Source organism: Gadus macrocephalus, chromosome 1, assembly GCF_031168955.1.
Source record: "Gadus macrocephalus chromosome 1, ASM3116895v1".
Taxonomy (NCBI): domain Eukaryota; kingdom Metazoa; phylum Chordata; class Actinopteri; order Gadiformes; family Gadidae; genus Gadus; species Gadus macrocephalus.
In genome coordinates this window covers 16,559,735-16,577,645 of record NC_082382.1, presented here as the reverse complement: position 1 = coordinate 16,577,645, position 17,911 = coordinate 16,559,735, and the positions used below count along the sequence as shown (strand labels likewise).

The 17,911-nt window shown below is 45.8% G+C and overlaps 3 protein-coding genes and 1 long non-coding RNA gene across 8 annotated transcripts in view; 2 read left to right on the top strand and 2 right to left on the bottom strand.

Moving 5' to 3' along the window:
- LOC132455790 (uncharacterized) overlaps positions 1-489 on the top strand; it is a 5,622-nt gene extending 5,133 nt beyond the window's left edge. The window contains exon 2 of the long non-coding RNA XR_009525335.1: positions 1-489. This exon is cut by the window's left edge and continues 4,850 nt beyond it. This is a non-coding gene — a long non-coding RNA (uncharacterized LOC132455790).
- A 602-nt stretch (positions 490-1,091) lies between these two features.
- LOC132455741 (YTH domain-containing family protein 1-like) lies at positions 1,092-7,910 on the bottom strand. 4 transcript variants are annotated; one of them, XM_060049714.1, is made up of 6 exons: positions 7,764-7,910; positions 6,699-6,723; positions 6,147-6,226; positions 4,275-5,972; positions 3,858-3,902; positions 1,092-3,665 (listed from the first exon to the last, which is right to left on the bottom strand). In XM_060049714.1, coding segments are annotated over exons 2-6 (1,851 nt in total). In that variant the 5' UTR covers positions 6,700-6,723; positions 7,764-7,910; the 3' UTR covers positions 1,092-3,638. The 4 variants fall into 4 exon arrangements, with proteins under 4 accessions (XP_059905697.1, XP_059905704.1, XP_059905690.1 ...); XM_060049721.1 differs by having other exon boundaries at positions 7,773-7,903; XM_060049707.1 differs by having other exon boundaries at positions 4,284-5,972; positions 7,453-7,897.
- Positions 7,911-8,653: 743 nt separating this feature from the next.
- Positions 8,654-12,967, top strand: birc7 (baculoviral IAP repeat containing 7). Its single transcript, XM_060049732.1, has 7 exons — positions 8,654-9,268; positions 9,841-9,940; positions 10,342-10,423; positions 10,582-10,627; positions 10,894-11,103; positions 11,369-11,434; positions 11,646-12,967. The coding sequence occupies exons 1-7, from the start codon at positions 8,770-8,772 to the stop codon at positions 11,843-11,845; spliced, it is 1,203 nt and encodes a 400-aa protein (XP_059905715.1). The 5' UTR covers positions 8,654-8,769; the 3' UTR covers positions 11,846-12,967.
- Positions 12,148-17,911, bottom strand: part of nkain4 (sodium/potassium transporting ATPase interacting 4) — a 37,841-nt gene continuing 32,077 nt past the window's right edge. Inside the window, exons 6-7 of one of the 2 annotated variants that reach the window (XM_060049743.1) lie at positions 15,456-15,540; positions 12,148-14,644 (exon numbers count right to left, since the gene is read on the bottom strand). In XM_060049743.1, the coding sequence (XP_059905726.1) occupies positions 14,635-14,644; positions 15,456-15,540 (95 nt within the window). In that variant the 3' untranslated portion in view covers positions 12,148-14,634. The remainder of the gene's footprint in view (positions 14,645-15,455; positions 15,541-17,911) is intronic. The other variant, XM_060049752.1, reaches the window with a different exon arrangement.

Below are 17,911 nucleotides of genomic sequence, written 5' to 3'. Positions count from 1 at the left end.
CCTTCTTTGACATTTTGTTGTAATGCACAATTGAACCATTACAGGCGGCTGTATTCTAATTCGTTAATTTCATAATAATCTATCGTCTAGTTCTCCCTTCCAGCATAGCTTGCCAAAATATTTAATTCCGCCTATTTTACCCAAGATGTCAAACTGTATTAGCAGTTGCCATGACAGGTCGTGCTTCTAAGGTTCGCCTTGCTTCAAAGGTTCGCCTCATGGCGCATAGTGCTGAGAGAATAGTTTTCTAATTACTATTGTCTATTTAGCCTATTTGAAATCCGCCCTCCGCCTAAATATCTTTGAGCTGTTTAACACAACCCATTTACATGTTGGCAAATTCCCTTAGCAGATCTATTCACAATGTCAATGAGTTCAAGCGTATTTCAATTAAGGAAGATAATTGTCAGCGTGTCTGTTGAATGTATACCTATGTTGTGTAAGACTATAATGTGTGAACAATTAATAAAGAATGATTTTGTAAATTAATCCATTGATATCCGTTGTGATTTTCTCATAATTTATTGATTCTTGATTACATATTTGCATCAGATTGTGTCCACTGTGTGCCGTAAACATTTAATTGAAAAGATATGCAAGATATGTCACATGCCATTTTATATTTGTAATCACACATGAGGGTCAGTCTTATTTTATGTGACTGATGTCTAATAAATAAAAGACAATCAATGGTGACCATCGATTTATACTAACCAGCATAATATAAATAGTCTCTACATTTACACTAGCCTGCACTCGTCGAATTCTAGGTTTCAGCACCACGGAGAGTTCCCATCAGGTCAAAGTGTGCGTGTGTACATGTGGGTCTGTTTCTGTGTGCGTGTGTGTGTGTAATGGCACGGATTGGGAACCAGAAACAAGTAGATATGACCTTACATGGCAACTCAATTTGCAGAAGTGTGTGTGTGTGTCTATATTATCCTGCAATGGACAAGAGATTAGACAGGCAGAAAACAGTCCACCTTGGACGACATTCATGCAGACAGGCCGATCTTCACGGGCTGCTTAAGGTCACCGTGACATTTCCACAACCTAATAGGCTGACAATGTAAGACATGAAGGAGAGCCGGTTTGCTGAATGGACAGTTTATTAAGGCTTGATTTCTTCTACAAAGATAAACCAAGATACATCTTTACAACCATTACAGGTTATTATGCCCACTACAACTGTGGTTTATAGGATAATCAATATTCATCTTCTATATTTCATGTAATTATTCTTAGTGTGACGGTACATATACTTTCTTGGCCCACCAGCCAGGATCTCACTCGGTTTTCCTTACACACACGCGCTCACTCACACCTTGAGAGAAGTTGTCCATTCATGTGCACATAAGCCGCCCTGTAGTGTTTTCATGACCAGTTCAGGCCTCCTGAGGCAACGACCGCTGTGGCTGTGACCCAGTGAATCATGGGAATTTCGTAGACTTTCGACAGTGCCACTGACGTCTTTAAGGGTTTACCAGCAGTGGGTGGGGGTGGGGGGTGAGGGGGGAAAAGCAAAAAAAATAAAAAGCACTCAAATTGAGCTCACCACATTGCCCCGAGTGTGATCTCCCATCTAGTTTACGTATAAAGAGCAACCGTAAATCATAATCCTATTGGGAGTACGGGCAGTTGTCAAATTACAATGGCTTTGCTTGCCGGGAAACACATACATGGCTGTTGAAAGTAACTGTTGGGAAGAAGAAAAAACAAAAACCAAAAAAAAAGGTTTGATTCCAGCTCTTATACATACACACGCACAAGGGACTGACATCAGTAAATGCTGAATTTCTACAATATCCGTGTTATAGGGGGCAAACAAGTCCTAACTGACTAGAGTGAGCGATGTGAACCAAGGTTTGCTACTCAGGTGTGTTCCTCAGATGTGAAAGGAGAAACGTGAAGGTAGGACGTTAAATTAAGCATATGGTATAACATGTCTCCAACAGACATACAACTAGGAAGAGAAAACAGACAAAATTGTGCCTGTATGCAGCGTTACTGCTGCCTTCCATTCCCCGAATACCAATATGGCGGTTACAGTTTCAGTGAGTCCAGCAGGTCTTACACGGGCTACAGAGTACAGCTTTGGGAGACCAGAAAACTGTGACGTTTACACTGGGGGTAAAAGGGGGACTGGAACCTGTAACAAAAACATTAGGTCAAATCCCACGACAATCCAGGGCCCTGAAGGATGCATAATACTTTCAATACGTCATTCCAGCTCGCCATGCGTCAATGTACAATTTGTTAAATTACTCACGTTTACATTGTTTTGATTAAATCCCTGATCTTTCTTTACCATAACAGAAAACAAAAAAAATTACTTGTGTTCGCTCCTATTCAAGGGGATCTGAACCAAGACGAAAACCATCAGCCAAAAAACACACAGAAACCACATTTCATTCTTGATTTTTTTTTCTTTTCTTCCTCTTAGTCTTGATAATAAATCAGTTACATATTTTTTTCGGTTATACATTTTTAGGCTTTTCCCATGACTATAGGCTCCTACGTTAAAGCTTAGCATTACGAACGACATAACTGACTAAGCAAACCCAATTCAAGGAACATAATAAAATCCTCAGAATGATGATGATTTGGACAAAGTACCCCCCGCCCCTTGTACGGAACAAACTGCCTGAGCAGCAGCAACTCAATTCAAATGTAGCAGGGTCATTATTACAAAGTGGTGATCATAAAAACAATTTTTAAATGGATGTGACAATTCTCTCAGACTGGATTGTGTGGACCAAACATGATCCCCTTACAGGGTTACATACAAATGACCATGACATTTAAGAATAAAATAAACCAACGGGTCAATAGTACAATTGTTTGATTTTCAGTTATGGGAGTGCTCCGGTCGTGGAGGACATGTTGGTTCTTTTCGTTCCCAGAGACCTTGCAACTCCTCCGTTTGAAAGGACTCGAGTTCCGTGTGACTTCACACTTTCCCTGATTTCTCCAGCGCTGTCACTGTTACAGAGCGGTTCTTCTGACAAGTCAATTAAAAGTCCAACGCAACAAAATTAAGGCTCCAGAAGAAAAAAAGAAAAGAATATTGTCAGTAGTAAGCCAAAAAATAGAGATTTTGTTGATCTGAATGAAAAATAGATAAACCACTGAAGTTTTACTATAGCAGTTCCGCAGACCATTGTATCTGGAATCCTCCAACTTTGTTGGCACAGTTAAACCTTTGAAACATGGCAATGTCGCCCCCCAATGGACAAATAGGGGCAGGACGCATCAGTTCCTGATTGTACTGACATATAAAGTGGCAGATTTGTTATTCCGTGGTGCAGTCAAACCCTGATTCAATTCGAAAAGGGATGGGGTAAGAAGAGGGGCATGGGCCGGAGACAAACCCAGTCTGATGAGAGAACAATGGTAGAAATTTAACAAAAAAAGTCTGAACAGTGTGGTAGGGGTGAGGTTACACAGAAATCAGCTTACTATCCCTGCTCAAGAAGTGGGAGGAACATGGGCCATGAAAAGCACGTCTTGACGATGGCAAAGATTCACAAGGATTAAATAGAAAAAAAATGATGGGCTTGGTTTAATGTTCATATTCTTCTGTCTCTTAAATCAAATGTTCTAGTGTAACTGTTGATCAAGCAAAGGATAAATATCTTCTATTGTTTATTCCGGTTTTGGCGCTCCTGTTGAAAGAGTGAAAGACAACGTTAGTAATCACAATTGATCACAATACAGTAATCACATTACAACGGTTCAATTGTGATCGTTCTGTGTCCGGGTATTAATATGTGTTCATCAGCAGCTTGTGTAATTTTGTAAACACCAACAATAAAACATGTTTTAAATGGGGATTTTAAAAAGTATATATCGTTTACCTGATCAAGGCGAGAGCGGCTGGGGATGGGTGCAGGCTCAAAGGTCTGTTGTCAGGAGGAGACGGGGAGAGAGAGAAAGAGAGAGACAACAGTCAGGAGGTTGTTCACAGCTACGAAAAAGATGAGCTGCAATGTGTGAATCAGCTGGGTTCCTGTTGTTCTAATCCAAACACCACAACGCCTACATTTTAATTTTGGTCAATTGGCAAGGCAAAGCCATTTTATTAAACCCTTCAAACACAAGGCCATTCCCACTGCTTTACAAAGGAGGAATTCATATCTAAACAACATTAAAAGGACTACTACTAATAGACAAAAGAATGCGAAAAAACAAAAAAAACAGGTATTGCTAAGAATGAGCATGCAGGCAACGCATTTCAGTGTTGAGCTTCGATAGAGCACGTGGTTTCCACCCACCTTGCGCACCTCTTCCTCCTCCTCCTGCCTCTTCTCGTAGTGGGAGAAGTCGTCGAAGATGGAGGTGGTGTGTTTGTAGGTGGCCATGATCTTCAGCACCTGCTTGGCCTTCTCGAGGGGCACCTCCTGGGTGTCCCGCGAGTTGGTCACCGGCTTGTTGTCGTTGTTCTCCAGGCGGATGTGGCGCAGCTGGCTGTTGGGCACGTCCTTCACAAACAGCCAGTCCACGTCGAACTTGCCCTTCCACTTGTCCTGCGCCCACACGCCGGCGCTGGTGCCGTAGTCCACCGGCGAGCGCATCTCCGCCACGCCGCAGAAGTGCCCGCTGCCGTTGACGCTGAACAGCAGGTAGACGGGGCCCTTGGCGTTCAGGTTGCGGAAGGCCCCGTCCAGGCGCTTGTTGCCGTGCTCCGTGCTGCACCAGATGGAGTACTTGATGGAGCGGTGGATGTCGTCCTCGGAGTAGCTCTTGATGATGAACACGCGGCCGTTCTTCAGGTTCCACTCAAACTCCCGGGGGTTGTAGCTGTGGGCCGCGCACAGCTTCTCCAGCACCGGGTGGTTCTCCGCGCCCGGGCCCATGCCGCCGCTGGCGGAGGCGGGCGGGCCGCCGTTGCCGACGCCGACCATGCCCGGCACGCCGCAGCCCTCGTAGCCCGGCCCGTTGGGGCCATAGCCCAGGTTGCGGTTGCGGGGGGCGACCCAGCGAGCCTGGGGGGGTGGGGGTTGGTTGTGGTTCTGGTAGGGCTGCGGGGGAGGCTGGTGGTGGTGGTGGTGGTGCTGGGGCTGTAAGCCCATAGGCTGCATGGGAGGCTGCACCATCGATTGGGGTGGAGGGGGCTGCATAGGTGCTTGCTGAAGGGGGGGCTGGGGGCCCATGTTGTGGGGATGTCCTAGAGGGGCCTGCTGCTGCTGATGCTGCTGCTGATGCTGCTGCTGATGCTGATGCTGATGCTGATGCATGGGGCCCGGGGCCACTTTAGACACCGGCCCCTTGTCCCACGTGCCAATGTTCATGTTGTGTTTGATGGGAGGGGGCAGGGCGCCGCCTGGGGGACCCATGCCCGGCTTCAGCTTCAGCTTCAACTGCTGGGGCTTCGCTGGCTTGCTCGCGATGGCAGCCCAGGACGTGGGTTTCGGCGGGGGCATCCCTATAGGCATGGCCCCGTTGCCCGTGGGCCCCAGCGCAGGGCCACCGATCACAGAGCCCACGGCTTTGACCCCCGACCCCTGGCTGGTCATGTCCCCGCCTATCTTCAGGCCCACCATGCCCTGGTCCAGGCTGTTCATACCGGGGGCCTTGTTGAGGGTGTCGCTGTGGAAGCCCGTCTGGCCATCGGGCACCAGGGTGCCACCCAGGGAGCTGGGAGGATAGTTGTAGCTCCCCCCGTAGGCAGAGCTCTGGGTCTGCTGGCCCTGGGAGCCACTCGTGCCCCAGGCAGAAAAGGCGGGATTCTCTGGGAAAAAGTTAAACCTGTGCGGGTAGATGCTGCTGCCCAGCCCCCCCGGCTGGCCAAAGACAGTGTCCGGCATGTAATGATGGTCTCCATTGCTCAAGGGTCCGTAGGAAGTGAGGTAAGGGATGGGGGGGTCTCCGCCGGTGGACCAGGGGGCCTCGCTGAGTGGGTAGGGGAATCCAATGGAGGGGGCGTAGTAGCTGGAAAGGTAGGGGTCCGTCATCGACTGGTAGCTGTTGTTCTGGAACGCAAAGGAGACTGAACATGTTAAATATCACCACTGTTTGTTTGTTTTTTAAAGCCACACTTAAGATGGGCTGAGATTGATACAGTAACTCTTTGATTGTTACATTAAGCTCGGACCGATTACTTGTAAATAGCAGAACATTGAAAAACGTGGGATACCAAATATTACCTGAGTGGATTGACCAGTGAGGTAAGGCTCAAAGTCATTGTCATGGACATTTTCCTTCTGATGCAGTGAACCATTTTGCACTAGAACAAAAATACATTAAAACAATAGTTACGCAGTGACAACGACCGTGGGACATTTTAATGTTTTTGCTGTAAACACGGACACAATTCCTTTGGACATTTGGAACACAATTAATGAATGAAAGAATGCTACACTGACTTCTGGAACATAATGGATGAAGTAATGCTGTTATCTAATCTATATAACCACACTGTCGGTCTGCTGAAAAGTAGATTCAACACATATCACCGTTCCTGAGAGTGGTATTAAACAAATAGTTAAAGAATGTCACTCAACAAACACGAGTTCTACGACTGTAATAGAAATGAGAGATTACAGTGAAATAACTGCTAAATGAAAACAGTTGTTACATAATCAAGTAATTCAGCGATGCAGTGGTAAAATAATAAAGACAGTGAAATCAAGACAACACTTAGTGGAGTAGGTGAGATCAAAAGGTAACAAAAATGGTGTTTGTGATAAGCCACTCACTTTTAGATGCTTGTCCCTTTGATCTCTGCATCATCGACGGGTTTTTACGAGTGGGGAAGGAAAAAGATAATATTACAATTTTCAGTGAATGAACAAATCAGCCTTGGTTTTATAACATGTTAGTGATTGACAGCTTTGTTGCATAAAATGGTTTGGACAGATACTGCATTTGGTGGTTTCAAAATTAATTCCAACTTCCAAATTTCTAATTGATTAACCACATATGTATACACCTGCAGCTGTTGCAAGCACACACACACACACACACACACACACACACACACACACACACACACACACACACACACACACACACACACACACACACACACGTAGATAACATGCTCAACTGACATCTGTCAAATACTCTCCAACTTTACATAAACAAATACTGATCGCAAAACGGATAACAGCTCTAACAAGTGCAGTTAAACGTGAATCATTAACTTTCTTTGTTATTTCTCCAGCTACCAGCCTTGGCCTCAGTGCCTATGGACTTCAAGTGAACGACTACACTTAATCGTTCTCCATCAAACGTGGTCTTACAGTCTTACTGAATGCAACCATAAATGGATAGATATTATACCCAACACATCTCCCAATCCACCTCAACCCTTTAATGGACCGCAGCTAGCTCTGGTTAGATACGTGTACCGGTCAGTGTCGAAGGCTAGCTAACATCCACTACAAATAGCCATAGCCCGTTACATAGTTAGCAGAGCAGCTAGCAGGCGAGCTCACTCATTCTTCCTACCTGAGGGTCAATGCTTGTAGCAGACATAACGCATTAAACAAGTCCCTTGATTCTCACAGAGCCTTAGCTTGTGAATATTTTTCCACCGAGGTTTTGTGAAACAAGTTCCCTGCTTAGTTTCAGCTTATGTGGTTGGTTATGCCGTGTATCTTGTGGCTAAATGCTAGCTTGCAGCTAGCTCAGCTGTGTGCTCTCCGCTGCACGGATCTCAACTTCCACACTTCAACTATGTAGCCCCCGAAAGCTGTGTCCGAAATCAACCAAATCCTGATACAGTTTGAATAGAAGCGTTAAATGTCGGCTGGTTTGACCTTAATTACAGTGTTATTTCTGTCTTGGTTCGATCTTTAGTTTGTCTTAATACTTCCAGACAGATCCCTCCTCAGTTGAGAGAAGCCCTGTGCATTACTTCCCCAATGGCTGGCTGCTCCATCCGGGCTCCGAGCTCCTGCTTGACGTGTTGTTGTGTCACCGCCAGGGGGCGAACGCTGGAGTTTATTTCCCCCCGTATGCACCGAATGGAGCCTATAATAAATAGTTCTGTAGCATAAACCGCACACTTCAGTCATACTCAAAGTGTTAACATATAATTAGAAGCAGATCGATCTAGGATACCCCCAGGCCTACATCAGCGCTCACAGGGGGTCCCCTGTTGACCAGTGTGTGTTTTCTGAGTTTGTGGTTCTTGTTCCTAAAGTGTAGTAATAATACGTTTTCTCCCCTAGTGTAGCCCACGCAATTAACCGTCCATTATCCTGCAACGCATGATAATCATATCTGGCATCGAGTTGTAATTACTGCCGCCTGCCATCTCAATGCAAATAACTATCCATCAATAATCCTTATGTTTGGGTCTTGTAGCAGGGTTGTACATGCATTCGGTTTATTTTACTGTCAACAAAATAATAAACAATATACTGAACAGTCACCGTAGTATAATTACATTGAGGTAGGCCTACACATTATAATAAAATATATGTGCAAGCCCTGATAGGTGGAATTGGTAGGCTATTGAAATGTAAACCTACTCTGATTATTAACCTCTTCCAACTTCCTTTGGTAGGCCTACATGTGTGTTTATTTCAAACGGGACAGAAACACTGGGCGTAGGCTGTCATCCATTCAAGGAACTACAAGCTTGCAGTGTATAGGCCTGGTGGGTCTTTGGTGACTGTTCTGGAAGCTATCAAACCGTAGAGCTGCTCATGTTTTCCTACGGGCGCGCTGCCCTGGCCTTCAGTGCGCACTCCACTATGGAACGCAAACGTACCGCCTGGCACGGAACGAGAGTCGGAAGGAAAAAACACATGCGAGAGAATGACCCATGACAGGAGCTCGATGTTCCGTAATCTGGAGAAGCGACGAATGCGTCGTGAAGGAGAAAGGCTTCGAACTTTTCTGAACTGGCCCGCTGACGCACCGGTCACCTCTGGGGATCTGGCCAAAGCGGGGTTCTTCTACCTGGGTTCCGGAGATAAGGTCCAATGTTATTGTTGTGGCGGGGTTCTGAGGTACTGGGTTCACGGAGACACCCCTTCTGTCGACCACAAAAGGTATTTTCCAACTTGTGGTTTTATGTTGGGCGGAGACGTGGGGAATATTCCGCTGGTGGTCGCCCCTGGGTCCTCGGACTCCGTTGACGGTCAACTGGTGAGCCAGCTGCAGAGGATGACTGTGGACGACCAGGCAGCGGCCGGACATGCGGTTTACCCTGAAATGGAGGCAGAGGACGCCCGGCTTACAACCTTCCACAACTGGCCCCCCGGGGCCTCAGTCCAGCCAGATGTACTCTCCAGGGCAGGGTTTTTCTACACAGGTGAGCTGGCTCACCTGGCTCACCTGTGATAAGGCTGCTTTGTATTCAATAACATTAGGAATTAATTCGACCTCCGACTTTGAATAGCAAAAGCCAAACTATACAATGGTTATTCATTCATACTTATACGGTATAATAATAGGCCTATATATATATATATATATATATATATATATATATATATATATATATATATATAGGCCTATATATAAAAATAATACCTAACAAACAGGCACATATTCAAAACAGGGGGCTAGCGACCCCTCATTGTGAGAGAGTTCATAGGACAATTGAACTGCTGATCCATTGGGTTGTAGACAGAAACCCCTCGACAGCGCCAGGATTGCACAGGTCTAAAGGAGAAGGTGCTCACAAACCTCCTATACAATATCAATTACATTTTACAACCACAACCTCAACACCAAAACAGTAAACAGAGACACCGGGAGCATCAGAAACATTCGTTGTCCCCAGGGTTTTGTTTACTTAGGTGTTTTTGTCGGGGGTTACTTTAATGAACTATACAAATTTTCCCCAATTGAAACTGTTATGATAGCAGTGTTTCCTTTCAGGGCACGGAGACAATGTTAAATGTTTCTTCTGCGACGGTGGTCTCAGGAACTGGGAGCCCGGCGATGACCCCTGGCAGGAACATGCTAAGTGGTTCCCAAGGTAACAGAAATCCTCACATCGGCTTATATCATCCCACAGACCCAAAGTTCATTTTGAGTCATAAAGCATGATGTGGTTTATATAACTAGCATACTACTACTCCATGACACAGTTAGCGTTTACCCAAAGTGACAGTGTCGGTATATAAAGGTAGGCGGGCTCAAACCTATGAGGTCGTGGACAATAACAACGGAACCTATAATCGTATGAAAAAGGACAACTCGGCTTGAAGTTGATCACGAAAGCCGCCGCACTATCCTTCCTACTTATGGTTGTTGTTGATGTTGTTGTTTTTTTGTTGTTGTTGTTGTTGTTGTTGTTGTTGTTGTTGTTGTTGTTGTTGTATGAGTTGCCGGTTGAGTATTAAAAGTGCCACTTAAGATATGTGGTGTGTCTGACAGATGTGAGTTCCTGCTACGGTCCAGAGGGCAGGGTTACGTCAGCACCATCCAGGACTCTCACTTTCATCACAGCGAGACCGTGGTGAGGAAACAGCATAACTCTCATCCCTGCTGAATGCAACCTCTAACCTCTGACCTGTGCTATAACCGTGTATCATCCGTCACTTTAAAACTTCACACACACACACACACACTGGTCCAACTCTGAATTGGCTCAGTATTTGGTTTTAAATGTTTCAGGGTGGATCACAGACTCCTGTATCTCGAGACATCAGCTCACGGAATGGTAAGGAGATACTTTTAATACCTTGATCCAGAACAATACTTAACTGATCTTCACATTCAACTTAATACACCAAATAACAGAACATTTACACCTGAAAGTGTATAGTAAAAACGTTATAGTATTGATTTATACTATTTATACAACTGCAATGATATTAAATCCAAATCCCCATTTTCTGTATGCATTGCGTTGGCTCGACTTATTTCGCCTGCCTCTCTGATCCCTCTCCTGTGCTCTGGTCTGTGTCTTTAACGCGTAACCCCCAGACGTGGTGGCCGGTCTGGGGGGTTCCTCCGCCATGCTGTCCCCCGTGGTGCAGACCGTGCTGCGCATGGGCTTCCAGGCCAGCCTGGTGGAGAGCCTGGTCCAGACCAAGTACCTCCTGAGCGGGCAGCACTACACCTCAGTTTCCGACCTGGTGACGGATGTGCTGCAGGCCGAGGGGGAGGAGCGACAGAGAGACCCGCAGAGCAGAGGTAAGGCCTATGGAGGCGCCTCGATAGGGGCTAGGGGGTTTGGCTCCCGGACACAATGTTTTGGGTAACCCCGTTGATGCGGTTCACCTGTAGGCACCATTGAGCCAAACCTCACATGCTAATAAATGGCAAGATTCCGAAATCTCTGTATGCTGCTTTGGATAAAAAATGCACAGCACATAGTTAAGATTAAATGATTAAATGATTAACAATCATTTAATCATGCTGTGCGTGCTGACTACGTTCATGTCATTTGACCTTCCAGAGCCAGAGGTACACCAGGGCCCCAGCACTGGAACACTGAGGACCCGGGCTCCCATTAAAGAGAAAGGTCAGAGTTCAAAATCCAGGGATACTTTTGTATCCATCAAGGAATACATTTACTAAGCAAAATCATCTGAAATCATCAATCAATGATTCATATTTGTTTTAAATGTTTGTGTGCGTGTGTCCTTGTGTCCTTGTGCGCGCATGCCTATGTGTGTGTGTGTGTGTATCCTTGTGCGCGCGTGCCTGTGTGTGTGTGTGTGTGCGCTGAGCAGCTGTGGACCCCACTCCCGAGGAGCTGCTGAGGCAGCTGCAGGAGGAGCGGACCTGCAAGGTGTGCATGGACAAGCCCGTGTCCATCGTCTTCATCCCCTGCGGCCACCTGGTGGTGTGCAGCGACTGCGCCACCAGCCTGCGCCACTGCCCCATCTGCAGAGCCAGCATCAGGGGCAGCGTTCGGGCGTTCATGTCCTGAGCCGTGCCTTTGGCCCGGCGAGCCCCGTGTTAGAAGTGCAGTGGGGGTTCAAAACCCTTTTTACGACAGAGTGCACTGGTGTAAAAGTGTTGTACCAGAGTGTCTCCCCATATGATTTGTAGGCAGTGTCTTTTACGCTGCAGACATTACATTGTTTGCCTTGAGGTTTATGTTGATATTGTAATTCAATTACGAATAGCATTTTAAATAATGCCATCTTTATGAATCAATTGTTTTAACACACCTTTATTTTTTCGAGAAACAATGAAAATAGATCAGAATAAAAGTTTGGAAACATCGTCAAAAGTTCATGTTTTTTTATTAACAAACGACTATTTACATGTTGAACCGAACGCACAGCTGTTGACGATTAGAATCACACCATAAGATCTCGTCGGGTTTAAGCTACAGTGATCACAAAAGTATCGAATAATACAAATCAATTTCCTTCCACTTCCTATCCACAGAAATTGTTATTCCTATACAATGATGCTAATCTTTTATTTCCTGTTGAATCTACACATAGCAGGTTTTGGCTAAATTATAAATTATAGGGGTACGGAAAAGACGCTCTATTGCACTTGGATACTCATATTTTCACAAAATGACCTTAGAAGCATAACACTAATGCTGTCATAATATGAAGACCAGTAGACGTTTGTTAACCCAGTCCACACTATAGCTACACTGTAGTAGGCATAGTTTCTTACCTCTTATTGGGACCCATACTAAGCTTAACAAAGAGTTATTGTGCGGCCTATTTCTGGCAAACATATGGCCACTCTAAAAATAAGAGAAGGTAAGAGTATCAGATTTGATCAAAATGACATGCAGGAAAACCACTGAAATAGTTGAATTAAAATCAAACATTTTGTGATTGGCTTTTGAAAGTAAACATCAACCGCATTACCTTTGGAAGTAAATATTGAATTGAAATATAGGACAACGTAATATCTTTAAACTCTAATTTATGTTCAAAGCAAATGCTTCACCGGACTGTTTAATTAAGACATAGCATGGGAACACAAACGGCATCAAACAGGCCGTACCCAGCTCAGCATACATACACAAACATGCTTTAACACACGCAACCGTCTACAGTTTACTGTTGAGTTTAGAAAAGCTTTTTACAAAAATGAACAATGAAAGATGATGGATGATCGGTAGCAGAATCTCAGGCGCCCTTCAGCTTGTACATGAACACATTTACCAACAGAGGGCAGTAGTGATTCAAACAAACGTAAGGCATCAGGAGTTTTGCCTTTAGTTCAGTTGGTTTGAAGAGCTCCAGGATAAGAAAGTGCTAATAACTGGTTAATATTACTTTAACCATTGATTAACAATCAATTAAATGACTTTAATGTACTGTTGCAAAGTCATTGAATTAAGGTTCAGATTGCACGTAACATTTTAGGTTAAGTAGGCTATCTGTATCAGAATGAATCAACTAGAATGATTGGAGATCATGGTTATGTATTTGTCATTATTTTCATATACATAGAAATACAAAACCCATATAAAAACATGCTAGTACATCTTTACAGTTGAGACCATAGCACAGGAGGATCTAGGGTGAAGAGTGTACATGGTTCATTCCTTTGTGTTTCTCTGTAGTTGTTCTCGGAAACCCTTCCCCTTCCATTTATCGGTCATATTGTTTTATAGCACACAGACAAATACGGTGGTGTGTAATCTGCTCTTGAGTGTGCGTTAAAATCATCGCCGTCAGCGTTGGAGTCTGTCAGCAGTTTGAAGCAACCAAAACAAATCACCCCTCAGACACATTCAACTGAGTGTGGCTTCCAATCTAACACAACTAAACCGTGAAAGAGCAGAATGAGCAATACTGAACTGGCCCTTGGTAGTTACAATGGAAATTGACAGTGATAGTAATACATTTCTTTTGACTAAAGAATCCCATGGTCTTTGAAACTGCACCCTATTCTCTATTCCAAGCTCTTTTTTGATACAAGCCCGATTCATAATTACACTATTCTATTTTTGACAGGAGCCCTGTCCCTTCTGTCTCTCTTTATAGCTCTCTTCTCCCCCTTGTTTGTGTCTCTCTCTCTTCCTGGACGGGCCTGCGTGATTCTGCATAGAGTCCCTGGCCTAAAGTCTAAAGTAAACAGGCGGACGTGCAATACAATGGCTCCCTCCACAGACGCCACTGTAATTCAGCCATCCGACCACCATGAGAATCCCGAACCAGCAAACCCCTTTCAAATCCCACCACAGCCTTCTAGGGACAGGGGAGCCGCAGACCGGGGAAGGTCGCCCGCAGCCTGATCACACATTCACGCTGCATTTCCCCCATAGATCGAGATGCTGCCCACGTTCCCAATGCAGAGTTGCGTTCTTCAAAGTAATGAACCATAATGGCGGTTCACAGCAATTTGACATCTGCATTCAAAATCAAAGGACAAAAAATATATTAAAAGAGATTGATACTTTTCTAAGTGCACAGTATGAGACTCAGTTATACATTAATTCCTCTCAATCAGCACATCCACCATCGCCATCATCACCGCCGCTGCCGCCACCATCATCATCACCATAGCCCCCCCCCCAACGCTGAACAAAATGAAGCCGATGCCAGGAAGCATGTGTGTTTGGAGGCGGTATAACATGTCAATGGAATAACATGTCTGAAGTAGGACAGTGAGAGGGTAGATGAAGTGTAGAGATAGAGGAGAATTTGTGTGCCCAGGTCTGAGGCATCGGGCAGAGGTTTGGGGTCACGGAGAGCCACTCAGGGTGGGGCTCTGTCTCGTCACCTCCCCTCCTATTTACGTAGACCTGGAGAGAAGAGAAAACAGTACAGCCCGGGTTAATGTGGGACTGGTGATACACACATGCATTTAGATACACACAAACACAAACAAGCACACACACACACACACACACACAAAGAGAGACACACACATACATAAATATACACGCACACACACACACAAACACACGCAAATGCAATAATAAATACAGACGCACATACACACACACTCTTGCTCACACACACATACACAAAAAATCCTAAATACACATACGCATAAAAGAAATACACACACACCCCCTTTGGTCTCTCGCTCACCCAAGACAATGCTGATTAATCTGTCAAGAGGCTAATTATACACTCATTTCCATGTTGGAACAGAATTAATATATTACATCCCAGGCATAATAAATTCCCCATGGTACTTAATTGATTGAACCCAATTTTGAACAGAGCTGTGTAGTTTTGCTATTAATGTCGAGAATGTGATGAAACTGTGTGAGGGATAGGCAAATAGATCACACTGCAGTCATCGGAGCAGAGCTATACATATAAGCCTAAGGGCCCATAGGGACATAGACCCACACATTTATACTCCCCCAACAACGATTAAGCTCCTGCTCTGCCAAATTTAGACAGTTACAAAGTTTAACATTACCGTCAGCAAGTGTTAGCTTAAAGTGCAATTGTGTCCACATTAAAATGAAAGGAAACGTGCATGTACACATTGGACAGGGGAACACTAGAACTGCTAAGAGCATGATGGACTACAATATTCCCATGATGAAACACCAAGCACTGCATGCAGCGCACTCTGCAGTGCACAGCCATACTTACGGATACATGGGCTTTAGCAGGAGATTGGAGGGTTTCTCATTGACATGGTAGAGTGGGAATGGATCAAATCCACCAATAAAATCAACTGAAAACAAAGGATGAAACAACACAAAAAATGACGACACAAATAATCATGACAATGGCAGAACGAACGACAAAAACACAGAAAGGATAAGTGGAAAACACAGTGTACAACTCAACTGAATGGGGGGTGATATGTAGGGGGGGAGGGTGGGATGCAATGGCTCATGACACTGTGCAAACACCTGAACACACACATCCTCTATTAAATATCTTTGTCATCTCATCATTGTGCGCGTGTGTGTGGGTGTGTGTGTGTTGTGTTAGGGAGGGGGGGCATGGAACGTGGAAAGTTGGCCAGCTGTCAAAATAAGCCTTTTTTTTATCACTCAGCCACAAAGGTGACCTTCACTGCACGCGCTCCATCGACCGGGCGCTCCAAACCTTCTGTTTATTCTCCCACCCAAAGAATATAGAGCCGCTCAGGGCCGTCAGGTAGGGAGAGGCACGGCCAGCACTGCCCTGCCTCCAGTAAAGAGGATAACAGAGTTTAGGGACACGGCCAGAGGGAATGCCTGTCTGACAATGTATATATCTGAAGAGAGAGAGAGAGAGAGAGAGAGAGAGAGAGAGAGAGAGAGAGAGAGAGAGAGAGAGAGAGAGAGAGAGAGAGAGAGAGAGAGGGAGAGAGAGAGAGAGAGAGAGAGAGAGAGAGAGAGAGAGAGAAACAGAGCTAGAGACAGAGACAGGAGGTGCCAATGGAGGGTCGGGGCCCCGAGAGAGAGAGAGTGAGTGTGCGTGTGAACAAAACGTCTCGCATCTCTAGGTGTCAGGTACAGGTTCACTGAGCCTTAGAAACTGTCAATATCTGCAGAAGCCATAGAGCCCGGGCCCCTAATACAAAGCAATACCAGGCGTGACAAACAGGAGAGAACACCAAATTGGGCGGCGAACAGAGAGAGCGATTCCTACACTGCGTAGGGCGTGGGGGCCAACTGATCCCACCAAAACATTGGCGTATCAGTGTTACATTGGAAAATAGTGAAGCATCTGTGGAAAAATGTTGCAGGAACCAAAACAATCCCATTGTGATATCAGGAAGCAGTGGGGATCTGGCGGGTGCTGATAGGCCAGCAGGATGACTGCAGCCGGCAGCACGACTCGGTGGGTGGGCTGCCCTTTTCTCCTCTGGAGCTGCTCCGGCATACAGAGCTTGTCAAATGTATCTGCATGTCGCACACACACACACACACACACACACACACACATACGCATGAACACACTCGCACGCACACACGACACACACACGCGCACGTACACACACGCACACTCACATACGCATGAACAGACACACACAGGCACACAAGCCCACGTACAAGCACACGCACGCACACACACACACACACACACACACACACACACACACACACACACACACATACACACACTCACACAACCATATGTATGTGCATGTGCACGCACACACACACTTGTGCACGCATGCCCACGCCCACGCACACTCTGTGATCATTCCACGCATTCGTCACCCGATTTCGGTTTCGTCGGTTATCTGGGCTGGCCCAAGTGGAGACAGAGAGAGAAACAGAGAAGAAGGGGGACATAAAGAAGACTGAAACAAGACAGAGAGAAAAACAGAACAAAAGAGAGGGACACAAAGAGGGACGGACCCCACGCCCCCCAACACCCCAGTCCTGGCCCTTTCTGTATCAGTGGTTTTCTCATTATAAGCGGGGCAGGGATCCATCCCCTACCGGGCTAAAGTGTGTATTCAACAACACGCCTGGAAGACAATGATGGATATCGGCCCTCCTCTCAGGAGCGCTGGCCAGCCGAAGGAGAGCGACGGACACACAGAAGCACAGGACGTGAAGAGGAGCGACGGAAGGGATGTGAGGGCAAAGGCGGACCGAGAAAAGCCGGAGTGTTCAGATCCCCATTAGCGCCCGAGGGAGTACCCTCCTCCGCTCTCCTCTGGGTCGGCAGCAGACCAACACGTCTGACTGGTGCGGATGCGAGCACATTGGATGATGGGTGTGCGGGCCAGTGGTCGTGACATCCATAAACAAGCAGCGGCTAATGTAAGACGATTAGAGTCGAGCCAGCGGCGGAGAGTGGTTAGCAACCGAGGGCCCACACTTAACCCAGAGAGACACCGGCAATCAATCTGCATGGGACTGCTGGATCTCTAACTTTCTCTCCTTATTTTTCTCTCCGTATTCCTCTCTGTTGTGTGCCTGTCTGTGTTTCTACATGACTACATGTGCGTGAGTGGGCGTGAGTGTGTCTGTGTATGTGTGTGTGGTGTGTAAGACACTAAGAGTGCTGTGTTGGCAGGCTAACAATGAGATAAGGAACAGGCAGGGAGGATAATGAGGAGGAACATAGCCCAAATGAAGCGTAGGGGTGGTGGGAAA

Bases quoted from the DNA above. Each gene is read 5' to 3' on its own strand.
- LOC132455741 (XM_060049698.1), bottom strand. From the start codon at position 7,479: ATGTCTGCTACAAGCATTGACCCTCAG. The intron at 6,227-6,698 runs GTGAGTGGCTTA...TTTTTGTTCTAG, and splicing joins AAAGGGACAAGCATCTAAAA to TGCAAAATGGTTCACTGCAT. The intron at 5,973-6,146 runs GTAATATTTGGT...TTTGCGTTCCAG, and splicing joins TCACTGGTCAATCCACTCAG to AACAACAGCTACCAGTCGAT.
- birc7 (XM_060049732.1), top strand. From the start codon at position 8,770: ATGACCCATGACAGGAGCTCGATGTTCCGTAATCTGGAGAAGCGACGA. The intron at 9,269-9,840 runs GTGAGCTGGCTC...GTTTCCTTTCAG, and splicing joins GGCAGGGTTTTTCTACACAG to GGCACGGAGACAATGTTAAA. The intron at 11,435-11,645 runs GTCAGAGTTCAA...TGCGCTGAGCAG, and splicing joins GGCTCCCATTAAAGAGAAAG to CTGTGGACCCCACTCCCGAG.